The sequence below is a fragment of the Pantherophis guttatus genome, chromosome 6 (genome assembly GCF_059756535.1).
Source record: "Pantherophis guttatus breed Tessera chromosome 6, ASM5975653v1, whole genome shotgun sequence".
NCBI lineage: Eukaryota > Metazoa > Chordata > Lepidosauria > Squamata > Colubridae > Pantherophis > Pantherophis guttatus.
In genome coordinates, this window is record NC_142068.1 from 23,323,322 (window position 1) to 23,351,067 (window position 27,746).

Below are 27,746 nucleotides of genomic sequence, written 5' to 3' on the forward strand. Positions count from 1 at the left end.
AACTTCCAAACTGCTGGCAGCAGGGAATCAGCAGAAGTAGCCTGCAATACTGCATTCTAACCACTGTGCCCCCACAGTTCATATGTTCATGGAAACAATTAAAAAGGGTGGGGGGAGTTGCCAATGTCTTCTTCCAGCATTTCTCAGTTTAAGGTAAAGCCCTGGGATTTTTCTGGTGATTGTACATCCAGGTTCTAACCAAATTTGACTCTTCTTGGCTGAATTCCTTCACTTCACTACAAGACCAGCTACCTCTTTCTGCCATCTGGTGACTTCCCCAAATCCTCTCAGCTTACAGTTGTCCTTCTTCAAAAGAAAAGGCAAATTTACCATTCACTTGCGTTCGAACAGAATTATACAATAAGCTTTCATCACATCTGCACCTTTCTGCAGCTGAGATTTCTAAAGTGGCCAGAGGAGAAATAACTGGGAAGATGTCAAAATCTTTGAAATTAAATTTGCAAACTCTTTAAAACTTATTTTTTCTTCCCCCTCATTAAAACTTTATCTTCCCCCCTTTAAAACTTATTTTTCTCCCCGTATCCTTTCTGCAACCAGATCCTCTCTACATTCACATCGCCCATCCAATTTAAGCCACATATAAACAATAATTAACAGGGGATTAATGAAATCCCTCTAATTGGTTTAGTTTAAGGAAGTGCTTCATTGAGCTCTGATTTCTCCCTTCTCAGATCATTTTGTACTTATATTACTTCGGTATAATGTTTTGCCATTTTTTGTACTTTGTTCATTTCCCAACTAGCTTGAAACAATATGAAACATTTATTTTATAACAATCAACCAATCTCTACATTCCAAACACCAAGAGATCCTTTCATTGTATTGTCTTCTTACAGAAGTATACCAATTCTTCAAATATCAAATTATTCCCTATTAGTTCATATTCTTGTTTTGATACATAGAAATAGTTTCTCTTCTTATGATTAAAATAATATGTCTTGAAAAACAATGTTCATTTCATAATTTCATATTTTGCTTTTAAGTAATTCTTCCTTTAAAGCAGGGGTGTCAAACTGAAGGCCCATGGGCCAGTTCTGGCCCACAAGGTGCTTAGATCTGGCCTGCGGGGCTGCCCTGGAAACAGCGAAGGACTGGTCCGTGGTGCCTCTGCCAGTGAAAACAGCGCAAGGGAAGACTGCGCGCAGCCCTCCCAGGTCCCATTTTTTGTCGCAACGACCTCCTGCAGCCGTCTGCTAGCGAAAACAAAACTTCATTTTTGCTGGCAGATGGCTCAGGCCACCACAGGCACCCCTGAAACTAGTGATATCAAGCTGGCCATGCCCACCCGCCCCCTGAGGTCAAACATAACCCTGATGCGGCCCGCAATGAAATTGCGTTTGACACCCCTGCTTTAAAGGCTTAAACACTTTTCCTTTTTGAAGCATGACTAATATTTCTGCCTTTTTGAAGCATGACTAGACTAATATTTTGAAAAAAAATTACTTTATCTCCTTCCTAATTTAAATGTTCGTGCCCATCAACATTTTGCAAAATTCTGTCTCTCACCCAAGCATTTTCTTTATTATATCCCTTGGTGTTTGCATGTAATTAAACCTAGATCTGATTGAATCTATGGCCATGCTCCACATCTTTAATCTAAAAGCTTTAAATCAGATAGCTTGGCATTAAGTTTTGAGGCGAGCTATCCAAAAGAAGAAGACTTTTTTACATTTTGTCAGATTCCTCTAATTAGCTAATTATTTCTTCTGTTCTGATCCTGTACATCAGCCGGCTCAGGTCCAAAGTCTGCAACATATTTTATCATCAAAAACTTGCTCACTGTGCATTACAGGGTCAGAAACATGCTAGTAGTCAAAGCAACCTCTGAAACCTGAGAGTACAATTCTGTTAGTTGTTTATTAACTTGTTCAACTTTTCCTGCCCACTCCTTTTGGACTATATTAGTTGACTTATCCCATTTTGCCCGTACTTCTGGTTTGCATTGTTTACCTTGATTTTCTATTCAGTCATTTGTCTCAACTGTGCTTGATGTCTACATTCTCCTCTGGAACCTGGTCGTCCTTCACCCTATCTTCTTCATAACTAGAGTGAGGTGCTCTTCAGCTGAATCATCCATGTAAGCCTTAATTCTTCTACCCTTTTTAGAATTACCTTTCTTATTCATCTACTTAATACTATTCCTGTCTGTTATTTGACTATTCAGACAAACATGAATGGTGAAAATGATCAGACAAGGTGAGCTGGGAAGAAAGCAGTGTTCCAATATCTCAGCAATTACCACAAAGAAGAGGGAATCAAGCTAGTCTCCAAAGCACCCGAGGACAGGACAAGAAACAATGGGTGGAAACTAATCAAGGAGAGAAGCAACCTAGAACTAAGGAGAAATTTCCTGACAGTTAGAACAATTAATCAGTGGAACAACTTGCCTCTAGAAGTCGTAAATGCTCCAACACTGGAAGTTTTTAAGAAGAGATTAGACAACGATTTGTCTGAAATGGTGATAGAGTTTCCTGCCTAAGCAGGGGGTTGGACTAGAAGACCTTCAAGATCCCTTCCAATTCTGTTATTGTATTCTAAAGCAATCAATTCAATGTACCATGATTCCCAGTTACTAACCATGCCTTCCCCAATAATTTTTTTAAAAGAAGGATCCTATCTTAGTTGGGAGAGGAGCATTACAGATAGTCCTCGTGTTACGATCACAGATGGGAAAAATTGTGCTAAGCAAGATGGTTGTTAAGTGAGTCACACCTGCTTTTACAACCTTTTTTTCCCATAGTTGTTAAGCAAATCACTTAAGTTCTTTAGAGAATCACATGGTCAGTTAGCGAATCTGGCTTCCCCCAGACGTTGCTTGTAAGAAGCTGAATGGGAAACTCACAAATGGCAATCACATGACTCCTAGATAAAATCTTGCCAGACTGAGGGCTCTACTATCTGTATCTAAAATATACTCTGTGAACAATTAAGGAGAGGCTATCTTCACTGTCTTTACAAAATTTTAAAAAATGGTAAAAGAGTCCCTGTGGATTTTTGTTATGCTGTCGTTGCCGACTATAGGGGGCAGTGCTCATCTCCGTTTCAAGGCCATTGAGCCAGTGCTGTCCGAAGACATTTCATGTGGCCAGCATGACATTGCAGAGTGATGTTAGCTTCCCACTGAAAGTCACCCAGAAGTGGTACCTATTTATCTACTTGCATTTGCATGCCTTTAAACTGCTAGTGCTGTGGCTTGTTCGCCGCCAGCCCCTCCAGCAGCCGAATCAGAGGAGAAGGTGGCATGGGAGTCAGGGTCAGATCAAGGCAACCTGAGAGCTCAGAGGGGGAAGAAGGAATGGAGCTGGCAGAGAGAGAGAGAGACAGAGGCCATCCGGAGATGGGGCGAGGACAGGAACTCAAACCATCATGTGGCACTTGGGTATTGAGCCTGGGCTGTCGGCTTTCCAGCTGACAAACCCAGCATCTTAACACAAAATATCTGAACTAAATTGCCTCTTTACTTTTCTGGAATGTACCCTCTCCCACCTGGGAATCCATCTCCTTGCTACATTCCATCACATTGGGTGTGCAATGGAGGGAGCCCATTTCAAGGCTATGCTGAGTATGCTTTTTCTGATTGTCCAGCTAACTTGGTTTTTTTTATTTCTTGTTTTATTTTAATATTTGCATGTGTTTTCAACTGTTTTTAATGTCGTGAGCCGTCCAGAATCATGTGCTTGAGAAGGGCAGCTATATATGTTTCTGCCGAATTCACATGTTCTAACAGCCTTTCCTTCCCTGTAATGCTTTCTTAGGGACAATGAGATCAGAAGTGGTATTCAGCAGGTTCTGACCAGTTCTGGAGAACCAGTAGTGGAAAGTTTGAGTATTTCGGAGAACTGGTAAATGCCACCTCTGACTGGCCCCATCCCCATCTATTCTCTGCCTCCCGAGTCCCAGCTGATCAGGAGGAAATGGGGATTTTGCAGTAACCCCTGCCATGCCCACCAAGCCATGCCCACCAAGCCACGCCCACAGAACCGGTAGTAAAAAATCTGAATCCCACCACTGAATGAGATACAATGGGTCACTTTTATCACTATTATTGCTACATCAAAAGTGAAAAAGTGGGAAGGAATTGTAGCAAAACCAGAACTTCAATTGCATGACTGAGGCAACATCTTGATTTTTGCACTGCCCCCACACAGCCCTCAACCTCAGAAAGAAGTCAGTCTCTGATGAACATCTTTGCTTTACTAAATGGGCATGATAAGTTATTTCATTCCTATGCAGTCCAGTTACTGAACATCTACTGAGGAAAAAAAGCATGACCAATTATGATTTGGCGCCTGTAAAAAAATAAATCAAGAAAGCTTGAAAAATAGGGTCTGACAATGATAGGAGTCTGGGCAGAGAATGTCACAGAATGGGTGCTTCAATAAGGATATTGCACAGGTAGTTCTCGACTTACAACAGAGCCGGGGTGGCACAGTGGTTAGAATGTAGTACTGCAGGCTACTTCTGGTGATCACCAGCTGCCAGCAGTTTGGCAGTTCGGGACTCACCGGCTCAAGGTTGACTCAGTCTTCCATCCTTCCGAGGTCGGTAAAATGAGGACCCAGAATGTTGGGGGCAATAGGATGACTCTGTAAACTGCTTAGAGAGAGCTGGAAAGCATTGTGAAATGGTATATAAGTTGTGCTGTTTCAGATAGTGAGTTAAAGTGAATTAGTTACCTTAAGAATTAAGAGCTGTCTCCTTAAGAGATTGCATGGTGGGAGATGTAGAGAGAGATTGCATTATGGGAGATGTAGTCCATGACTACTGTGTGGCTGATTGGCCACTGAGGCTCTCTGCCTGGGTGCAGAACAAAGACCCGGCTATTTTGAACTACCACAGAAGAGAGAAGCATGCTTTCTGAACAGGGGGATAGAACTACTGTCATTTTACACTAGGAAATGGGACAGATTATGAAATAAGGATGAATCTCACCATGACTTACCATGACTCATCACGATTGTAAGTCTGTGATTCTTGAGGATACCCTAATAAACAATTTGTATGAAAACCTATTTGCTAGAGTTTATCTGTCTGTTCCCAGTGGAGCCAGATGCCTGGGGAACAGAACATAAGTGCTATTGCTATTGCTAGTGACCGTTCAAAGTTACAACGGCACTGAAAAAAGTGACCGTTTTTCACACTTATGACCGTTGCAGCATCCCTATGGTCACATGATCAAAATTCACATGCTTGGCAACTAATTCACATTTATGGTTGCAATGTTTTGGGGTCATGCAATCACCTTATCCAACCTAATAAGCAAAGTCAATGGAGAAGCCAGATTCACTTAACAACTGTGTTACTAACTTAACAACTGCAGTGATTCACTTAACAACCCTGGCAAGACAGTTTGTTAAATAGGGCAAAGTTTACTTAACAACTGTCTCACTTAGCAACAGAAATTTTGGGCTTAATTGTGGTTGTAATTTGAGGACTATGTGTATTATAATATTGTGAAAAACTATACTTACCCTTATATTAAGAGTAATATGTCTAAAGAGAAATATCACATAGCAAAACAATAAAACCTTTGTATGTATTGTACCTTGGCATTAATCAACTTCTGTTTTTTATGTCAATATAAGTCCGCCTTTAGATAGCCTGTAAAATTCTGTTTGCAGGTAAAGTCATAAAACAAATACATGCCCAACCTTATTCTTATTACAAAGCAGAAACCTGATATTTCTGTTGCTTCCTCTTTTACCAGCCATTGTTTCTCTGAGACAGACACCAAACCCATAAGAAGAACAGCAAACACAACTAACAAATGGGGCTTATAAATTCTACACAACTGAAAATCAAAGAAGCCCAGATTATAATGTTTGGACTAGATTCATCTGGGAAATCCACGCTTCTATACAAGCTAAAATGTAATGAAGTCTTCCTAACAGAGCCAACAATTGGTTTTAATGTGGAGATGATTAAAACATCAAAAGATATGACCTTAACAATATGGGATGTTGGAGGTCAGCAGAAAATGAGGACTGCTTGGGACAACTATTTGGAAGACATGGATTGCTTGGTCTACGTTGTTGATAGCTCTAACAAGCGGCACTTGGAAGAATCAAAGAAAGAGCTGGAGCTTATTTTAAAACATGACAATATTAAAAACGTACCTGTGGTTGTACTAGCAAACAAGCAGGATCTTCCTGGAGCTCTGAGTGCTGAAGAAATAACTCAGAGACTCAACATGAAGAAGCACTGCCAAAACCGAAACTGGTATGTACAGCCTTGTTGTGCACTTACGGGACAAGGACTCTCAGAAGCATTCCAAAAAGTGACAAAATTTGCAAAATCTTGCATAAAATCTAAACAAGAGGGCTTTGCAATTTTCAAACAACTTTAAACTATCATTTCATAATCTGGATCATTAATTCATTGCTGGGGTAGAACATTAGCCTGTTCATTAACCGTCAGATTCTGTAATATGTTTTCCTATTTTTTCATGAAAGTGAAACATTTGTGATAGAGTTCGGGCCAATTGCTCATGTCTGTTGGCCTTCAAAAATATTCTGTTGCTGTACAGAAAGAAATATAATTAAATCTGAAGCATGAAACTGCAAAAAGAATAAAGTCAGCCACAGTATAAATGATTATGGAAGTGTGTGTGTGTTTCTGTACGTGTCATCCATTCTGCATCCAACAATTATGCAATAATTAATGTAACAATTTTGAAGCTTCTGCAATAAGTAATTGGAAATGATTAGACAAAACCCAACTTGTCATTAGTATGCTATTACTATAAAATCAAATAAAATATAGATTTGCAGTTCTGCCCTAAAGTTTATGCTAGCATGTCTTCCACACAAAGATAAAATGTTCAATATAATATATAAATTGTAAAAATATGTTTTATTTTAATTAAACCAGGTAAAGTGCACAAAAGGGTAAGGTGTTTACTTTTTTATTTCCTTGTTTTACAGCTGCCTAAAGTAATTATATCATATCCAGGGGTGGATTCTAAATTTTTTTACTACTGATTCTGTGGGTGTGGCTTATTTTGTGGGCGTGGCTTGGTGAGGGGTAATGTGACTGGATGGGCATGGCCAACTTTTTTTTTTTTTTTACTTTTAAAAGCATTTTTCTACAACCTTAAGAGGTTGCAGAAAAAAATACTTTTAGAAGCCTCTGACGATCAGGCAACTCAGCTGGGATCGCCAGAAGCTTTTAAAGGCATTTTTTTCCCTACAACCTCATCGGCTGAAGAGGTTGCAGAAAAAAATGCTTTTAAAAGCCTCTTACGATCCCAGCTGTGCCGCACGATCATTAGAGGCTTTTTTTTTTAACTTTTAAAAGCATTTTTTCGGCCGAAGAGGTTGTAGAAAAAAATGCTTTTAAAAGTAAAAAAAAAAGCCTTTGATGAGGTGGGCAGGGTAAGCAAGTGGCAACCGGGCTGGGGACCGGTTCAGGGGCATGACCAACTAATGTTATTACCGGTTCTCCGAACTACTACAAATTTTTACTAACAGTTCTTGCAAACCGGTGTGAACCAGGAGCAACCCACCACTGATCATATTCCAAAACAAAACAGAAAAGACTTCACATAGAAAATCTTTAATATAATGTTTCTTTAATTTTCATAACTCAATAGTATCCAAATTCTCTCTAAGAATTCATCTAGTATAAAACATTTAATACCACTACTAATAATAATAATAATAATTTTATTTCTATACCGCCCTTCTCCGATGGACTCAGGGCGGTGTACAGCCTATTAAAAGCACAAAGACAAACAGCAATTAAAATAATTTAAAATTATTAAATAATTTTAATTATTAATACTAATTGATACCGGAGATATTTTGTCCGAATGGACAAGAAATTCTCCTGCAAGGTAGGTTCACAAAGAACACAAACCACAGCAGTAAATAAAAGGAGTCTTTTAACAGTTTGAAGTCTTTACTAGGGAACGCATTCAGAAACATACATTCCATTTCTTGCATTTTTAGTGATATGTGTATAAAATGTACAGAATCAGAACCTGGGTTTTGCTTAGCCAGGAGAATACATTGTTAATTTGAAACATCTTTTATACTGGAAGAATGTAATGAGTGTTTGATGCATTGCTTTGTTGGAAAATGCTTCATGATGCTTCATATAAGTCATAATAGGTATAATAATCATTTGCATTAGTAATATGAAATTTCCACTTTCACTTGGTTTCTAACTATCATAGAATATCATTGGTAATAAAGCATTTGCACCTATAAAGAGGATACCTGTGAACAGGTATCTTATAGAGAGACATCTATTATGTTTGCATATTTTTAATGTGTTCAAATGTAAAAAGTCTGCCTTGGTTGAATTTTTCTCATTCCAGTCAAAGGACTGCAATGATTATATGGTGACCAATTAATATTCTTGCCATGTCTTTCCTAAATATAAAAGCATCTTCATATCTTCTTTGTTTTTCACCCCTGAGTAATAACAGGGTGATCTGAGCCAACCCCTGTCCATCTCAATTCTTTGATGCCTAAGATGTCAGTGCATAGTCATTTCATTTTATCTTTTATTGTCTTGAACTTTTCCATTTCATGCTTCTTACACTCCATGTTCCCACTATAATTTGTATAACTTCAGATTTTCTTTTTCTGAATGGCAGTATCAGCAACTCAACATCCCGAAGGCTTTAATCTAGCCACATCATAAGTGCCATTAGAGCCTGAAAGATCCCCAGCTCTTCTTCAATAGTAGGTTAAGTGCCATCAGACTTTGCTTAATGATTCAGATTTATTTAATTATCATGGCGATTCACTTAACAACCATTGCAAAAAGGACATAAAATTTGGTTGTTCATATGATGATCCACTGTACAACCAACTGAAATGAGTAGGATTGACTAGTGATAGGTTAAGGCCCACCTCAGGGGTGGGTTCTACTTACCTTTACTACCGGTTTGTAACGGGCCGCACACGTGCGCACACTCTTCTGCGCATGCGCAGAAGTGTTCTGATGATGTCGGGGTCGGTGGGTGGAGCCTCCTGCCGGTTTTACCACCGGTTCTATAGAACCGGTGCAAACCGGGGAGCAACCCACCACCAGCCCACCTATATTACTGAAAGTAACTGTTATAGCATGCATTTAAAGTACTTGAAAGTGAAAATTGTTTGGTACATGTATATCACTTACAGGTTACTTTGCCCCGTAAAGTTACTGCACAAATAACATTTTCTGAGCTTTAATGTGTTGTATTATAATTATGGTGTCATATTAATCAGTTTTGAAAAAGATTTCAAAATTCTGACTAACAATGCTAATCATCATGTCAATATGCCCAACCATCATTTAAACCGAGGAAATTATATCAGAGGATGTTATGATGGGGAAGAGTTAAGTATGATTAAAGGAAATGTACGATATCCAAAAAGCGATTGCTATGGTGATGAAGCAATGCTATGGCAACATTAAAAAGAGAAATGTCAGTGTATCCATACTCATGATAGAAACCTTAACCCATTGAATAAGCTTTGACAAGGGGTGATGAATCTTTTTTTCTTCCCCCACCCCAGGAGTGGAAAACAATGGATCTCCAAAGGTTGTAGACCTTCAACACTCAGCACACTCTACCACTGGCCAGCAATATGAGCCCCACCCTTTTCTATGTGCATTGTGATGTCACACACATGGGGAGCTTATGGCATGATGCTATAACACTGCAAATGCTGTTGCCACCATAACACTGGAGATTGAAAATAATATTTGGAGGGTCATAGATGAAAAAAATCAAATCAAAGAGACTATGTTTCCATCTGATCTCCTGAGAAAGGCACCTGTAATGTTTTCTAATATACTGAGATGAAAGTCAGTTCCTTCTGCCCCACAGACTAGGTTAAAAGAGGCATCTTTTCATCCTTTCCATATTCAGATCCCCAGATCAAAGCATCTTGGAAGAAAGGCAAGGAGAACTGGTTCTGACCCATTTTCAAGATTTAAGAAAGGTCACCTAGCAACTTCCAGGGGATAAATATCACCTCTCCTTTTCCAAAAGATATTAAAAGGAACTTCACAACAATCTCTCTGACTCTGTCACCCTTCTTGGCTCCAACTGTGAGTGTGATAATAATATTGTCAGATATCTTGGGCCTTTCACAACTGTCTTATTACAAAGCAACATCTTTCTGAATTTTTTTTTAAAAAAACCTGAAACTTTTACATTATGTACATAGACCACACATGCGAGATATGTTGAATTGATGAATAAAAGAATCAATGAATAAATAAAATACAGAAAGAGGCACAAAATGAAACAACAACATGGTTTTGCATTATTGTTTAAAAGAAAAGATAGGAAGCCATTAAATATTTTACCCAGGGGTTGTTCCTGAGTCAACACTTGGCTTCAGTTCTTAAAGACAACAAAGAAGAATTTGGCCAGTGTCAGAGATGTAAGATTGTACTGACCAGCCAGCAAGAGTTAAATATATATATATATTTAAAACTCCATATGTCCTGAAAAAGCCACTAAAAAGTAGCAATGTATTCAGGGGTAGGTGCTACTTACCTTTACTACCGGTTTGCAATGGGGCCGCGCACATGTGCAGAAGCGTCCAGATGATGTCAGGGTCGGTGGGTGGAGCCTCCCACCGGTTTTACTACTGGTTCTATAGAACCGGTCCGAACCGGGGCAGCCCACCACTGAATGTATTAATATATCTATAGAAAAACCAGTATAATAAAACACGGCTTAAGGATTTCACTGCATCTGATTCACATGCTAACTTTAGGTTCCAAATTTTAAAGTGACATGAATTTATCTATGCTGTATTTTTAAAACTGAGCTCAAAATATATAACTTCAGTGTTGTTTTCTTTTATACATCTGTGTACTCACATTAGACACATAAACGGAGACTTTTGGGATACCCTGTATAAATAAACTGTCTGTGATTCCACAATTCTGGAAGAAGAAAGAAAAAAAATGTTCTGAATGGATCAATCAATATTGGTTACGTGGAGGTAAATCCCATCTGAACTGGCAAGAAAAAGGAATTCAAAAAGATGGGAATGTCATATATAAATCCAAGGAGCACCTGCAAAATAAATAAATAAATAAAAATCCATTACAGACTATTATGATGTTATACAGTAAGTGTATATCCGTAGAAATCTTAAATACACAAAACAGTTGTGATTTCATCCTCCACTGGTTTTAATACATTTCTACAATTGAACAATAATTTAATAGACATTGCTCTGTACTCATCTCTTCATTTTTCAATGTAACTTCTGGCATAATTTTTTTTCTGCTGTGTTTTTCCCTCTTATCTTGCCTCAGTTCCCTCCCCTTCTCTTTCTTTTTTGTTCCATGAATCCAAGATCATCTTCTTTTTAGATGAATAAGGTATTTTAATAACAAAACAAAAAAAAAACCCACACATAGCACCAAACTCTCATTTTATTTTCCACCTTTTTCCTACCTATTGGTTGTGCAAGGAGTTCTCTTCCTCTCCAAATCAAATCTGGCTTCAAAAAGGAAAGAAGTCCTTAGAGCAAAAGCTGAGACAAGAATTAATCAAGTCTTCACTGCTGCACTCTTTAGTTATTTTTTAAAAATCCCACACTCCTATATTTCCTATTATAATAATAATAACTTGTCATTGTACATATATACACAGTATACCCATACAACGAAATTCACTTAATACCCAAAGACCAGGTCCAACACACATAACAATCCCCAAACACCCCATCTACCCACCACAAATTCCCCGCCCCTAAACCACCCAAACATCCACACAACAGACCAAGTAATGCTATCCAAGAGCTCACTGATGGTGGCCCTTTAGTTCATTGTTGAGTGCAATTATAGCTCTGGGATAAAACTATTCAGAAAACATGCGGTCCGAGTTTTAATTGTTCTGTACCTTCTGCCAGAAGGCAACAGTCCAAAAAGATTGTAAGCAAGATGGGAAAGAGTCTCTGAGAATGCTATGCAACTTCCTCAAACAGCGAGATTCGAAGATGTTGTCTTCAATCTTACAACTTGCATATTAAAATGTGATTGACATATATGTGACCTTGTGCTCTGATCACATGGCATATGTTAATTAGGCTGTCCATATAAGCATGCCTGTGTCACGTTTTTATTGTATGACTAACCACTCATCATCATCATCATAATTTTAGCCGTTGTCTATCCATTGCAGGATGAAGGCCTCTTCTGCATGTTTCCAACCTATGTGGTCCTGAGCTTTCTTTTGCTAATTGGGCATGCAAGACTTGCTGATGTTGAAAATCCATCTTGTTTTAGGTCTCTTTCATGGGCACTTTTTATCAAGTGGGACTAACCAGTGGTTCCAACATTCAGTTTTACTCTCTTATAATCCCTACTACCAACCTAGAATAGGCCCGTGCATTTAAAATCCTGCTTTGTTACATAAACCATTACTAAACTAACTAAGCCATGAAACTTGGTTTTCAAATTACAGTGGCTGTAATCACCCAACATACTAACATATATGTTAACTAGGACTTTATCAACTCTCTGGATAATAATCCATGCATCCAGTGAAGAGAACTGCAATTCATAAAAGCTTTTTTGCCATAAAAAATAGTTTTTTTTGCTTTTTGCAGAAAATGTCCGATATCATCTGATAGGCATTTTATAACTTCAACATTATAATATGTGGTATGATTAAAGTTAAGAGCTTTGACATTTATGGTTTTATTGCGTAAGACAAACGTTGATCTACTGATTTTGAAAATATTCTCAGATGTTATTCATTATTTATCAGAAATGCTTTTATGTTGTTTCAATTATTTCAACTCTTAGCAATTCACAAGCAATAAAATAGTATATTAATAATATAATACTCAAATAATCAAAATCCAGCATAATAATGTGAGTTTGTCAGCCTGTAAAGCAGAGGTCTTCAAACTTGGCAGCTTTAAGACTTGTGGACTTCAATTTCCAGAATTCTAGGAGTTGAAGTCCACAAGTCTTAAAACTGCCAAGTTTGAAGACCTCTGCTGTAAAGCATAGCAAAGTTTAGCATCAGAATCTATGGCTACATCCTAGCTTCTGACTATTCACATCTCAGTTCCTGAAGTCACATTTTCCAAAGCTCCCACTAGAAGCAGGAGCACAAATCTTCTGTCTGTTGGAAGGGGATTTTCCATAAAGAGGAGCTCTTGCAGAAAATGTCTGCAGAAAAGCAGCAATTCAGAAACCAAACCAGGTTTTTGGACTAGTCACACTCTGGCCACGATATACCCAACCTAAGAGAGCACCAAGGCTTTTGGACTGATTGAGATTACATGGACACACTGTACAAATTGGCATCTCTGCAGTGATATCATCTCCATCTCTGAAATGGCAATTAAAAGAACATTAAATAGGCACTAAAACCTATGAAGAGAACTTCCAAATGTGAATAGTTTTCAATTTCAAGCAAACCTGAATTGTTCTATCGGTTAGAAGATAAAATGTCACATTTTGTGTCACTGCTTTGAGTGAGGAAGAGAGGAAGTCCCAGGACTGGTTTCATGGTCTTGATTCTCTTTGCCAATTAATTGAGTTAATTTTGTTGGGACTTGGCCATGGTTTACCAAGACACACTCTGCATCCAGTTTCCATTAGAAGGTCGGAGTTCTACAAAACATGAGGACAAGGAAGCTTCTTGACTGTAGGAAATCTTGCCTCATCCTGGCTTCTGACCAGGGGTGGGTTCTACTTACCTTTACTACCAGTTCACAGTGGGGCTGCGCACACGCTCTTCTGCACAAGCGCAGAAGCATTTTGATGACATCGGGGTCGGTGGGCGGAGCCTCCCGCCAGTTTTATTACCAGTTCTATAGAACCGGTGCGAACCGGGGGCAACCCATCACTGCTTCTGACTCTTCCCATTCTCAGTAGAGAAAGCATGGTGCCGTTATATCTCTGATGTTTTAAATTAAGCACCCAATTATGAATGCATAGATGTTTTTATTTATTTATTTTTATCATGCCTTTATTATGATTATAGATAACCCAAGATGGCAAATTTTCCTCCTCTTATTTTCCCCACAACAACTCTGTGTGATGAGTTAGGCTGAGAGAGTGACTGGCCCAAAGTCACCAGCCGGCTCTCATGTCTCATGACAAGATTAAAACTCTCAAGCTCCCAGTTTCTAGCCTGATGTCTTAATCACTAGACTAGACCAAACTGGACCTCAATTTTAAAAAGCATCCAATGGTAATCTTGGGAAGTAGGACAGTGATTGGATCCTGTTTTGTTTTATTATTCAGCTGGCCAGTGGTGTATTCTTTGGTGCCCCATTTAAGATACTTTCCATTGTGAAGTTAGAAGTAATGAGAACTACAGCCTGGCTCAAAACTGAAAGAAAATTATATTAATATAGTTGGGATCAAAGCATATCCTGAAGACTCTGATGGAGCATAAGAGATATTTGGAATATAGGGAAAGGATTTAGAAAGCCCAGGGGAGACTTCAATTCCAGCACAATATTCATTCCTGTTTTGGGTTCCAACCAGCTGTGCTCTTTTCCAGCATATATCATTCCATCTCTTAAAACATCATTTGATAGCCTTAATGGGGTGCTTAAAATCCCTTTAATAACAAGAACAACAAAATTACACATTCAAATATCTTCCAATGCCTTCCTCTAGGGCATCATCAATTCTACTTTGTCCACATAAATTTCTATGTCCAGAAAACACATTCACTACAATATTACAATTTAGCATACAAAGATACTTGACAGTTAAAGCCTTTCAAAAGAGCACCATCTGGTGGTCCATTAAATTCACTGTTAGAAACAAGCAAAAAAACAAAACAAAACCCAATAAGTTTAAAAAGATGGAACTTTAATTGGTCCTTTTTTAAAAAAAATAATAATTTTAGTGATTATTGAAAATATACTCTACAAGATACACTGAGAAATTATTTCTATTAATTCAAACATCAGACAAATGAAATGGTACTGCTTGTTTCAAAATTAATTTGAATTTCAGTGATTATTTAGAAAAATAATAGGTATATTTAGATTTCCTCTGATCAGGGATAACCCCTAGTGTCCAAATGATCTTGCTTTTGTTGCAAAAATAGAAAAAGTGCTTTGTTATCATCTTCTTCCAGAAACATTTTAGAACTTCCCAGTCCAATCTACAGTCTGTTTATATTAATTTAATGAAAAGAAGGTCTAGGAGTGACATGATACCAATGTTCCAATATCTAAGGAGTTGTTATAAAGATGGAGTCAAGTCTATTGTCCAAAGCACAAGAAGCAATGGATGGGAACTAACCAAGGAGAGAAGCAACCTAGAACTATCGAGAAATTTCCTGACGGTTAGAACAATTAATCAGTGGAACAACTTGCCTCTAGAAGTCGTAAATGCTCCAACACTGGAAGTTTTTAAGAAGAGATTAGACAACCATTTGTCTGAAATGATATAGGGCTTCCTTCTGAGCAGGGGGTTGGACTAGAAGACCTCCAAGGTCCCTTCCAACTCTGTTATTCTGTCTGGTGGTTTTTCACCTCAACCACTTTCTATGTCCAACCCCACTGTTTTCCAAGATCAAATTTTGCTAGATGCAGATAGTTCTTGACTTACAACCATTCCTTTAGTGACTGTTTGAAGTTACAACAGCACTGAAAAAAGTGACTTATGACTGGTTTTCACTCTTACAACCTTTGCAACAACCGCATGGTCATGTGATCAAAATTCAAATACTTAGCAACTGGTTCATATTTATGATGGTTGCGGTGTGCCAGGAATTATGTGATTGCCTTTTACAACTTTCTGACAAGCAAAGACAATTGTGTTACTAATTTAACAACTGCAGTGATTCACTTAGCAACTGGGTCAAGAAAGGTTGTAAAATAGGGCAAAACTCACTTAACAACTGTTTCACTTAGCAGCAGAAATGTTGGGCTCAATTGTGGTCGTAAGTCAAGGACTAACTATATTATCATCTGCTGTTTCTGAAAAACAGTTGCGTCCTCTACAAAATTTGTTGCAGGAGTCCCTGTTCAAATAATTGGAATTTTCTTAGAGATGCTAAATATATGGCTTAAAAGCAGGGGTGAAATGCACCTGGTTCAGACCGATCAGGTGATCCAGTAGCGATTGTGGCAGGTGGTTCAGAGAACCGGTAGCGATGGCGGCGTGAGGCTCCGCCCACCCACCGGGGTGTCATTACTTCCTGCTTTTAAAAGGTAAAAAAAAGGCTCTGACGATCGCACACCACAGCTGTGATCATCAGAGCCTTTCTTTTACCTTTTAAAAGCATTCTTTTACAACCTATTTGCCCGAATAGATTGTAAAAAAATGCTTTAAAAAAGTAAAAAAAAAAGGTTGGCCACGCCCACCCAGTCACATTACCCCCCCCATCAAACTACACCCACAGAACCGATAGTAACAAATTTTACATTTCACCACTGCTTAAAAGCCAAACTCAGCCTTCAAAGTATCACTTGATTTTAATCATGCTTAATACCTGCAAGATGATGAGAATACCATTTTTTTTTCCAGTCAGGCTTTTAAACATGTACTATTCTTTATTCATTTGCTTTTTTTATATTTTATTTTATTTGCATGCTTGCTAGTTATATTGCTGAAATGATAATATGATAGATCATTTTCTGGAGATAGTAGTACCCTATAGCAGGACAGACAAAAGAATTGATTAAATAAAAAACAATGGTAACAAAACCAGTAAGAATTTTCAAGTACATGAAATCTACCGTACTTGTAACTGCAGAATACTAAAGAAAAGTTTTTTTTTCCTTTCTCTGCAACACCTTTGCATAGAATGTTTTTCTTAAGAAAACAAGAATCACAGAAGTTCAAGAATTGACCACAGTGTAGCACTGAGGTAAGCAGAAGGAGTGGAGAGAACCAGGCTGAGAAACTGCCTCATGTAGGGCTACGGTCAGCATGCCATAGAATTTAGAACGAAAAAATGAAAGGAGATTGGTAAATATTGGAAGTACTCATCAAAGCTGAAGTGTAGCAAATAATCATTACAGTCTTTACCAATATGACTCACCAAGCTGAGTAATCCACTCCTGTAATATTGGAGGGAGGGAGAAGGAACAAAACTCAAAACAACCTGTATAGCTTTTTCTGGGTAAAGATATTTATCACTTATATCTTTTATGTACACTGAGAGCTTATGCACTGAAGAAAAATTCGTTGTATGTCCAATCACACTCGGCCAATAAAGAATTCTATTCTATTCTATTCTATTCTATTCTATTCTATTCTATTCTATTCTATTCTATTCTATTCTATTCTATTCTATTCTATTCTATTCTACCCTACCCTACCCTACCCTACCCTACCCTACCCTACCCTATCCTATCCTGTTATATATAGTGATAGCAACTGTTGATGCTGATGATCATGGTAACTAAAGCACTCCTCAAACCTGTATAAATAATTCAAACAAAAAGTAGACATTATTTTCCTGAAATTTTCCTGGACTTGCTTTTCCTGCCGAATAGCAAATTCACAGCCATCGGTTGCTCCCTGATCATTTTTCTGTCTCAATTCACATTTGCAGCAACATAATTTTATCAGTGCCATGATAGCTTGTGACCAGTGACTTGAGAAAGAAAATGAAAGTCCACTTCAAAACTTTGTTTACTGCTCACGGCATATGTGCTATGTTTAACCAAACATAGTACATTTTGGCGATTTGGCGATTTCTTTTAATAATAAGTCCTTAAAATAAATGCATACATAAGAAACTAAGAATAGGCTAATGTTTTGTCCTATGCCACAATGTGGCTTGCTTATTGTTGATTCAGCATGATTCAACAGACCATGGTTAAGCAAACTTTGCTTCAAGACTGTATGAAAATCCAAATACAAATAAATATTAACCATTTGCATAAAATATATGCTAAATGTATCTCTGGTTTCCATTCCCAGCGCAGTTGTCAGAATCTGGTCTTGTAGTTCAACTGTGAAGCTGGTAGGGAAAAATTAAAAAGTTCTTGGTTGGAATTGAGACTGGGAATTATTGCCTAGTATTGACTCCCAAAAATGATCAAACTTCCTTCCAGGAAGTGCTCACCTTATGAATATTTGCTTAATGACTGCTCAAAGTTGCAGTGATGTTGAATAGAGCATAGACAGATCCAGCTGGAAAGGTGGTCAACAGTATTAAGTATCTGGGGGTGCAGATAACTAACTATAATGAGCCTTGGTGGAGCAGCGGACTAAAGTGCTGTTAAATAGCACTTAGCTGCCAGCTGCCTGCAATTACTGTGAGTTCAAATCTCACCAGGTTCAAGGTTGACTCAGCCTTCCATCCTTCTGAAGTAGGTAAATGAGGACCCGGATTATGGGGGCAATAAACTGACTTTATTAAAAACTGACTCTATAAAAAAGAACACCGCTTAGAGGGCCCCGAAAGCCCTACTAAGCAGGTATATACAAAAGTATGAATGCTATTGCTTAACACATTGTAAGCCGCCCTGAGTCTCCGGAGAAGGGCGGCATGTAAATCAAACCAATAAATAAATAAATAAATAAATAAATAAATAAATAAATAAATAAATAAATAAATAAATAAATAAATAAATAAATATGAACTGGTCTCTCCGCACATCATCCTTAGTGAAGCGTGCAAACCAGCGTCTGCATTTCCTATGTCAGATGAAGAGAGCACATCTTTCTCCTTGTGTCCTGGCCACTTTTTAGAGGCACAATTGAGAGTGTTTTAACAAACTGCATCACTGTTTGGTTTGGTGGCAGCAATGCCTCAGATAGAAAGTCCATACAGAGAGTGGTAAGGACAGCTGAGATTATTAGGAAACTCGCTTCCTGTTATAAAGGATATTGTTATAAGCACTATGTGCTTAAGAGCTCAAAGCATTGTTAGAGACCCCTCCCACACCCACTTTACAGTTTGTTTCTGTTGCTCTCCTCTGGGAGGAAGTTTCAAAGTATTTCTAGCAGGACTGCCAGATTCTGTACAACTTTGTTTCCTATGTCATCATCTGGTAAACTTACAAGATTTGTTTTTCTCATCATGTATATGTATACATCCAAACTAGACTGTATTATTTCTCTGGGTCATATATGTGGATATATACATAATTTTGTATTTATTTATTTTATTTTGTCATGTTTATGTAGTGTATATTGGAGGTGGTGGCCTTTTGAGAGCTGTATGCAACAAAATTTCATTTTAATGTATGTTGATTAGCATATATTCGAAGTGACAATAAAGTTATTCTGAGTGACTTGCAATTGGTCCTCACAATTATTGCCATCACAAATCCCGTGATTGATATTTGAGTGCCTGGAAACTAGCATATATTTACCATTGCAGCATCCTGTTTCACCATTTGCAATTTTCCCAGAGGCTTTCCAATAAAGTCAATGGGGGGAATCTGGATTCACTTGATTGTCTGTTTTGCTCAACAGCCAATGATTTACTAAATGACTATGGCAAAACAGTCTTAAAATTGGATATATTAGGATATAAAGACCGTATCACTTAGTGATGGAAGTTTTCCCCAATTGTGTTTGTAATTGGAGGACTACCAGTATAGGTCCAATAAACTGGTTTAGAAATCTGTCTGATCATTTTGGTTTGCAAGAGCCCCTTTTGAAGATCCCCCTTTGTTAAGAGATTCACCCATCTCACACTGTTCTTTTCTGTTGCTGCTGAGTTAATGAATACATTTCTTCAGGAATCGTCTTTGACTGACTCTTCTGATGTTTAGAAAATTTGTAGTCATATATCTTTTAATTGTTAATTTTAGTATTAGGTTTAATTTCCTTTTTTATTTTCTTCTTAGAACATTGGTTTTAGTGGTTGCTTTTTATTGGTGAAATGACTTCCAGGTGAGACAAATATTTTTGGATTTTTAATTTTATTGTCTTGAGTACTCAATTGAAAAGGAATATAAATGAAACCATTAAGCCTGCATGCCACAAAAACTCTCAGTAGAACTAGAAAGAGGTGGCCATTAATATATTTCAATGCTTTAATTTCTTCCACAGGCAAATTTTCTATTTCACTGGCAGCTAGGTATGTAACAGCTGCAATATTACCCAAAATTATTAAACTTCTTGGTTCTAAAGATCATTTACACAGTTAAAATGGTAAATGTTTTGTACTGAATTGGTAAAGACGTGATATGCTTGGTTGTTTTGCATTCATAGTATAATAGCACAGGCTACAAAATAATAAAATAGTTTGGATTTATTATACATTCTGATTAATACTGTGAAATTCAATTACATTATTTTCTGCATCAGGAGTATCCATAGACGAGTAAAAAAGTCAAGATAGTGGTCATATTCATGTGATTTTACCCCCATTTTGCATTGTTTGAATTAAGATGTTCTTTTTAAATCTTTTGCAATCACAATTTACCAACTTATTATATAGTTCTGGAATGACAAGAATATAAGATAGTATTGATATATGTATAATTATGTGCTTATGAGAGGTTTTTTATTTAATCAATCGATTTATATGGCTGCCAATCTTGCAAATATGACTCAGGACAGCTAATAACACATTGAAAATAACAATATTAGCAAAAGGTAATTGTCTGATCATTAGAAATTATTGTCAATTAGATGTTTGTGTACACATACAGAAGGCTATCATTTTATACATGAATGTTTAGAAAGGCCAAAATATTTACTTCTATGTATTATTTAAATACTATTTAAATATTAATTAGCATTTAAATTTATATTAATACATATTATTTATTAAAGATATATATATATTATATTTATTATTTAAATATTGTTGCTATTGTTGCTAAAACTGAATTTTAGATTGTTTTTAAATATAACAGTACAATTATTTTTCAACTAGCTTCTCTATGGATACAATGATACAAGTTTCTCTCTCCCTCTGTCAAAACTGGAAAAATGTGAGAATAAAAATCTTGCATAGAAGCCTTTAGTTCTTCCACCTTGCATTGGAATTTCCAGATTTTAATAGATGTTACTTACATCCAAAATTAAGTCAATGATAAAACTGCACAAATAGTAACACAGCGATTTATTAATTCCAGAGATGTAAACATGTTTAATTAGAATGTATATATTAACAGTAAGTTGTAAAGTAATCCTTAATTCAGACACATTATAAATAATGTATGGCTAAGTAGAGGAAAACAAAGTTCTTTGTGTTACGGCTGAGTAGGCTGAAGTCAAAGTACTTTTTTTCTTGCATGCCTTCTAGCCGATGCTTGCTATTGGCTCTCTGAAAAAAGCTTTCTACCAAAGAGGCTCTGGATGGATGTTTTACAAAGAGACACATCCTATAGATTGGGTTGGACTGGTCTATATTATTACATTATTTCTATGTGACAAATATATGGCTGACATGCAGAGCTATTCTAAGAATTAGTTTAGAAAACTAAACAGAAAACAAAATGTTCAACAGAAAAAACTATACATACTTTATTTAATAATGTTATATTGGAAATGCCCTAATATATTTCTATCGTAGAACTAAAACAGACTCAATTTCTGTTTAATTGTCTAGAATGGTATTTTTCTACGAAGGCTTGGATAAATCCCACAAGAGATTAAAGGGTAAAAATTATTGCAGGCACCCAGCCATTTGCTTCCATTTCAGCACTGTTTATCCCCTTAGAGATGCTAGAAAATAGAAAAATATACATCTCTGCTCATTGGGGAAAGGGAAGAAGAATCTGTGGCTTTTGTCTGTCATCAATTTTTATAATTTTTTAGGAGCAACTATGCTGCCAAAGGAATGCGGTGGTTCAGTGACTAAGACGCTGAACTTGTTGATCGAAAGGTCAGAAGTTCAGCGGTTCGAATCCCTAGTGCCGCGTAACGGGGTGAGCTCCCGTTACTTGTCCCAGCTTCTGCCAACCTAGCAGTTCAAAAGCATGTAAAAAATGCAAGTAGAAAAATAGGGACCACCTTTGGTGGGAAGGTAACAGCGTTCCAGGCGTCTTTGGGGTTTAGTCATGCCGGCCACATGACCAGACGTCTTCGGGCAGCGCTGGCTCTTCGGCTTTGAAACGGAGATGAGCACTGTCCCCTAGTCGGTAACGACTAGCACATATATGCGAGGGGAACCTTTACCTTTACCTTTATGCTGCCAAGGTAACTAACGATGAAAAAATGGCAAAAGAAAATTTGACAATCAAGGTCTCATTTGTCAAATGGGATGGCAAAACAATAATGTTTAATTGCAGGTTGCATTCTTCACATGTTTTGTTTCTGGGTGTTCCTTAAAATTTGGTTGGGACAATGCAAAGGAACCACAGTATCTGTGGCACATTCAAGTTCATTTCACCTCAAAACAAGTGTAGTTTACATGAATATACTGAACACTAATATTAAAGATAGTTTTTGCTTCAAGTTAAAGTATGAGTTTGTCTTTTAGATGACAAAAAGGCATTTATTCTGAACAGTTGAAATTTCTAGTAGTAAGAGAAACAGGTTCTGAGCATCACAATGGGCCCAAAATATCAAGTTTTTTTATACTACTACACATAAAGCCACACTGGCCTATTAAAAAGTTTTCAAAATACGCCTCAGAAAATATCACTATTGTAACAATAGTATTAAAATCCCAATATTACCAGTACAATTGCCACTCACGCTGATCTTCTGGCTTCCTAAATACAAAAAAACGAGTATCTGTTTTAAGAAATCAATACGGTAGAAGATGATGAGGAAAATGTTCAAAACTATTTTTTTAAATTAAAATGTGTTAAGAAGACTTAATACATTTAAGTCCTAACTCCCTCTTGAGTTGCATCCGACGGTGCACTTTTAACGCTTCAGTATTTATTCTGCAAGCCACCCGAAGTCATTTTAGGGTGAATGAAACCGATGGATTTATAAATAAATAAATGCAGAAACTGGTATCAATAAATATCAACTTTCCGTGCGTGAGAGGCAAAGCCTGCTCGCTGCCTTTACTAAACCGCCACTAGAGTTTTCTGAACGGCCTTTTCCTTCCCTCCCCCCCACTTCGCCCCTCCCCCCTCCCCGAAGCAGGGAAGGAGAGGCAACAGTCGCAGGCACTCCCGACTCCGCCCAGTTCATTTGCTTCCTATAAGAAGGGGAGGCAGGAATCCATCAGGGAAGCGTGGACGTCACTAAACGTTCTTTCGCCGCGCCTAAACGGCTGAAATCCTGTTTTTGGCCGACGTCGGGAGCCCTGGCGGTCACCCCTGCTCTTGAAATGACTCCCGGGACCCCGCCCGGTTGGAGAGACGGGCGGCCGGCTCTCCCTTAACGAAGGGAATGGAAAGCTCCGCCAGCGCGCGCCAAGCCCATCCACCTCTCCTTTCCTTCCGAGCGCTCCACCTTTCCGCCTTCCTTTTCATTTGCGTATGTCTCTCCACCCAAGGGCTCCGGCGTCCCGCCCCGCCGCGGAGGATTAGCCAATCACAGGGTGGCGCTGGAGAGGGGGAAGGCGTGGCCGTTGCCCTCTATCCGAGAGAGAGGCTATAACCTCCTCCCCTGCCCCCCCCCGCCCGTCCCCTTCCCTCCCCTCCCCCATCTTTCTCTCGCTCGCTCTCTCTGCCTTCGCTACCGGCACATTCCGCCGCCCTGAGAAAGGCCTAAAAGGCAACGGGAGCGGCTGGAACAGGCAGGGGAGGCCGCAGCCGGCTTCTTAGTTTGTCATCGGGCCAGGCCGGAGCCGAAGGCGGCTCGAGGTAGGGTTAGTCAGCCCGCCGCGGTGCCGAGAGAAGCCGGGGAGGGAGGGGGGACGGACGAAGAAACGACAGTAGAACCGGGAAAGAAGGACCCGGCCGGGTCCCGGGAGGGAGAAAAAAGGACGAAGCGAAGCCGCGCTCCCTGCCTCCCGCCATGGCCGACAACGAGAAGCTGGACAACCAACGGCTGAAGAACTTTAAGAACAAAGGCCGCGACCTGGAGGTAGGCACCCCTTTCGGAGGAGGAGGAGGGTCCGGAGCGGCCCCGCCGATCGCTCCGAAGTGGGTCCCGGCTGGTTTGGAGGTCGGAGATCGGTTGCCCGGTGGCGTCTCTGCTAATCTCCCACGTTAGCGGCTCGGGGGAGGGGGGCGACCCGGTGGGCCTGCTTGAAGTGCTTCGAAGCGAGGCCGGAGCCTCCGCCGGGAAGGGAGGAGGGCGGGTGTGGGGAGGGGGGGGGGAAGGAGAAGGAGGGTGGGGTTCGCTGTGCTTCCCTCGCGAGGGACGCGTCGACACTCAACACCCTGGGCTGGGAAGGGCCGCGGCCTAGTCTGCCGCTCGGCGGCGGCGACGGCATGGAAGGTTCCGTTTTTCTTGCTGGCCGAGACCAGGAAAGGGGATGCTGTCCTCCTTGCCTTTTCTACTTGGGGTAGGCGTGGAAGAATGAGGCCTTATTAGACGCCCAAGACAGGAAGGCGAGGAAAGGAGCAGCCCGAATGCCCGGAGCTGATGGAAGAGCCCCTTCCTCCACTCCCCCACCCCGCCCTCAGCAGCCTGACATGGGAATGGCCTGTCAGATGACTTGTTTTTCTCCTTTTCCCCACCTTTTTTCCTCTTCTCTTTCCCTGTGATCCGCATCTTGCCGTGGAGAGAACCAGATTTGGAGCCACACAGTTGCACAAATGTCCTTCTGCCTACTACATTGTTGAAATTATTCTTTTTTTTTAAAAAAAAAACCCAAACTACTTTGTACTATAGTTTTCCCTGTTCTGCGGTGTTAAATGGTAAATCAGGCGATTTTTCATTTAGAAATTGGTTCACTTTTGGTTGCGTTTACAGTACCCGCAGTGAGTTTTTTAAAGTGAAATCTGAATATTGAACCTTGTTCTGTGAGCCAGTGACTTTTACAAGTATTCCCTGTTCCAGCCTAGCCTCAGCCTGGAAACAAATGAAATGAAATTGGCTGGTCATTCTGCAGGTAAAGATACCTTGACAAACAAACAAACAAATAAATAAATAGAATGCAGAGTTTCCCGTGATTGCTCAAAAACTGCCATTGGATATGGTCAATGATGGAAGGTACTACAATGTAAGCAGCTTGGTTATTGTTTCTCATTTGAGTAGAAATTTCTTTTAAATTGTATGAATTTAGTTTGCAGTTTCTCAGATTTCTATCTCAAATTTTGAATTATGTCTTAACAGCCAGTGATTTCAAAGGTGAGAATTTATAAAAGATAAATTGTCTCCTAGTGACTTTGAAGACATGTCTATATAGTTAGCAACAACATGGAATTGGTCTTATGTAATATTTTTTCAACTTCTTTGCCTAGGCAACAGCCCTACTGATGTCTCATCCAAGTACTAAGCACATCCTTAGCTTTTTGAGATTGGCCAGAATTATTTAGGTGCTGTATTGTGGGTTCATTAATTTTCATCACAAGATTATTAAAATATGCCTTTAACAAAGTTGGTGCCAGTATTGAATAAAAAGAATAATATGACCAACAATCTGATATAGCATGGTCATAAAACTTTCTCCTTCAGTCTAGGATTTCATGAATTCTTGCTGCCATTTCTACCTCCTTTATAACATAGTATTTATCATGCATCTGAACAGCATATTATTTAGATTATATGCTCTTATGTCTCACAGATGACTGGCAGGTAAACTACCTTTTGAAAATATGGTCAATGTATATTGTGTATTTAACATTCTGTTAGTATACCTGCTTAGCTGGCAAGAAAGTACCTTGATACGGTTTTATTTTCAATACATATCTAATATTTCACTCCAGCTCTGCTTTAGAGAGGATTATAAGTAATAGCTTATCTCTATTGGAAAATATAATTTCATGATGTTAACTAATTTGGTTCCATGAGTAGTGCCATACTAATTCCCTCGACTTTTGGGCGCCTTCACAGAAGGTGTATATAATGCTAGGAAATGCTGTGAATTCGGTATTTTTCATGCATAGTTAATAGCATGTTATGTGAGCATTAATTTTTTTCACAAATGGGATGTGCTGAACATCAGCAAAGTTTATTTTGGAAGGTTTTATTCTAAAATTAGAAAATGTTGGAATTAATCTGTCACCCATTGTTAAGGTTTTGTTATTTACATAATGTGAAAAATAAAAACATTGGTTTTAATTTTACTAGATGAAAAGGAATCTGTAATAAAAGCAAGCTATCAAATGGGAACTGAATGCATCTGAGTTCTTTGTAAAGTTGAACTGGAGCTCTGAGGTATGGCTCTCATTCAGGGGAAGGACTGAGATTTTTAAAGTTTTTTTTTCTGGTGTTGAGATGAAACTTTTTACATATCTAATATGTTTGTACAGTTCCTAACTAAATGAAAACTTGGTGTAGAATTGTACTTCAATGGTAACCAAATGCTTGAAAATCACAAGCTAACATAAATTGTCCACTGTAGATGTAAGTCCAAAGCTTGTGCAGTCTCATTTCACTTGTGGTATGTTGTTCATTCTAAATTTTATAAGAGACAGCTATGTTCATTCCTAAAGATTAGAGAGAGTAAATTAAGCTGGAATCAACAGAAGGCCGAAAATTAGAAGCACAACAATATTTTCTGATGAAAATGTGCTTTTGCTATTTTCTGCCAGTCTATTTTTTTCATGCAGGAGGTTAATGAAAGGGGTATTTAAGGGCACCTGGGAATTCTGCTTTCCTGCTTCTGTGGAAAACAATCTTCCTTACTCCAGCATTTCAAAATAAAAATCTTCAGTGCGAAGGGGATATCATTCTTGAGTCATCTTTAAGTTTTGTGACATTATCTGGCTTATGAGGTAATAGATGTATTATATATGATAGTACATTAGACATGCTAATAAACAACATGTGTTACTTTCAGTTATCTCTAATTTGATTGCTATCAAATGATTTTTATGGCTCTATGGTTAAGGATGATAGGAATTGTAATCCAACACAGCTGGAGGATATTAGGTTTAGCTATTTTAAACTAATTAGCTGTATAATATAGTTGAATGTACTTTTCATAAACAGTCTTGAAAAGCTGCTTAGTAGCTGTGATTGCAAAGTAGATTTTAGAATTGTTGAGGTGCATCTAGTAAAATTTCAAATGAAATTGCTCTACGCCAGTTTATACTGTAATTCTTTAATAAATTGTGTCACAGTTGCATCATGTACCATCATAGAACTTTTACAGATGTTAAAATCATGGTTCAATTTGATGTTGTTACCCCTCATCAGTAGATTTTCACGTGGCAGGGAATTGGAGCATGGACCATTTCCTTTTTTCCTGATTTGCAGATGAATGTGGGCAGATTAAAGGCTTATTTGAGATACTTCTTTGTTCTAAATATCTACTACTTTTCTAGGGGATGCATCCTTTTAAAGTTGCAGAAGATACAGACAGAAGATATAGTCACATTAAGCTATTCTGGGAGATTTTTTTAATCATGTGTTCTAATAGAACTAAAAATACTGCCATCTGCAACAATTTCTTGGCTTGCTATACAGATGGTGATCGATTGACTCTTTTACTGTAATCAGATTTCATATTTACATTGTAACTTATTGGTTTGCCTTCTTGAGCAATTACCATCTTGATGTGATTGGAGAGCTCAGTACTTCATTGACCCTGAGAATGATCTTAGTGAGAACCTCAAGTCCCTCTTCCCAGTAAAGGAGAGGTGCAGCTAAAGGTTATCCGCAGGAAGACTTTATCCAACTCAAGGTTTTAGCAATATCAGGGAAGTCTATGAGAAGGAAGTATAAAACCGAACTTAGAAGAAACAACAGCAAAATATTTCTGTGTTTAGCCAGGATAACTATATGGGCCTAGCTAACATCTTTGGACATGATTTTATACCATATGATGAGATTATCTGAATGGA

At 38.4% G+C, this 27,746-nt stretch overlaps 2 protein-coding genes across 4 annotated transcripts in view; both read left to right on the plus strand.

Moving 5' to 3' along the window:
* The first annotated feature begins 1,718 nt into the window (after nucleotides 1-1,718).
* On the plus strand, nucleotides 1,719-6,615 carry ARL14 (ARF like GTPase 14). 2 transcript variants are annotated; one of them, XM_087872540.1, is made up of 3 exons: nucleotides 1,719-2,098; nucleotides 2,186-4,980; nucleotides 5,729-6,615. In XM_087872540.1, the coding sequence occupies exon 3, from the start codon at nucleotides 5,789-5,791 to the stop codon at nucleotides 6,365-6,367; it is 579 nt and encodes a 192-aa protein (XP_087728666.1). In that variant the 5' UTR covers nucleotides 1,719-2,098; nucleotides 2,186-4,980; nucleotides 5,729-5,788; the 3' UTR covers nucleotides 6,368-6,615. The 2 variants fall into 2 exon arrangements, with proteins under 2 accessions (XP_087728666.1, XP_034294978.1); XM_034439087.3 differs by lacking the exon at nucleotides 2,186-4,980 and having other exon boundaries at nucleotides 1,720-2,098.
* Nucleotides 6,616-22,982: 16,367 nt separating this feature from the next.
* KPNA4 (karyopherin subunit alpha 4) overlaps nucleotides 22,983-27,746 on the plus strand; it is a 31,087-nt gene continuing 26,323 nt past the window's right edge. Inside the window, exon 1 of one of the 2 annotated variants that reach the window (XM_034439094.3) lies at nucleotides 22,983-23,874. In XM_034439094.3, the coding sequence (XP_034294985.1) occupies nucleotides 23,806-23,874 (69 nt within the window). In that variant the 5' untranslated portion in view covers nucleotides 22,983-23,805. Of the gene's footprint in view, nucleotides 23,875-24,120; nucleotides 24,848-27,746 lie in introns of those variants that run through there. The other variant, XM_060683048.2, reaches the window with a different exon arrangement.

Coding starts and splice junctions, on each gene's coding strand:
- ARL14 (XM_087872540.1), top strand. CDS start 5,789: ATGGGGCTTATAAATTCTACACAACTGAAAATCAAAGAAGCCCAGATT.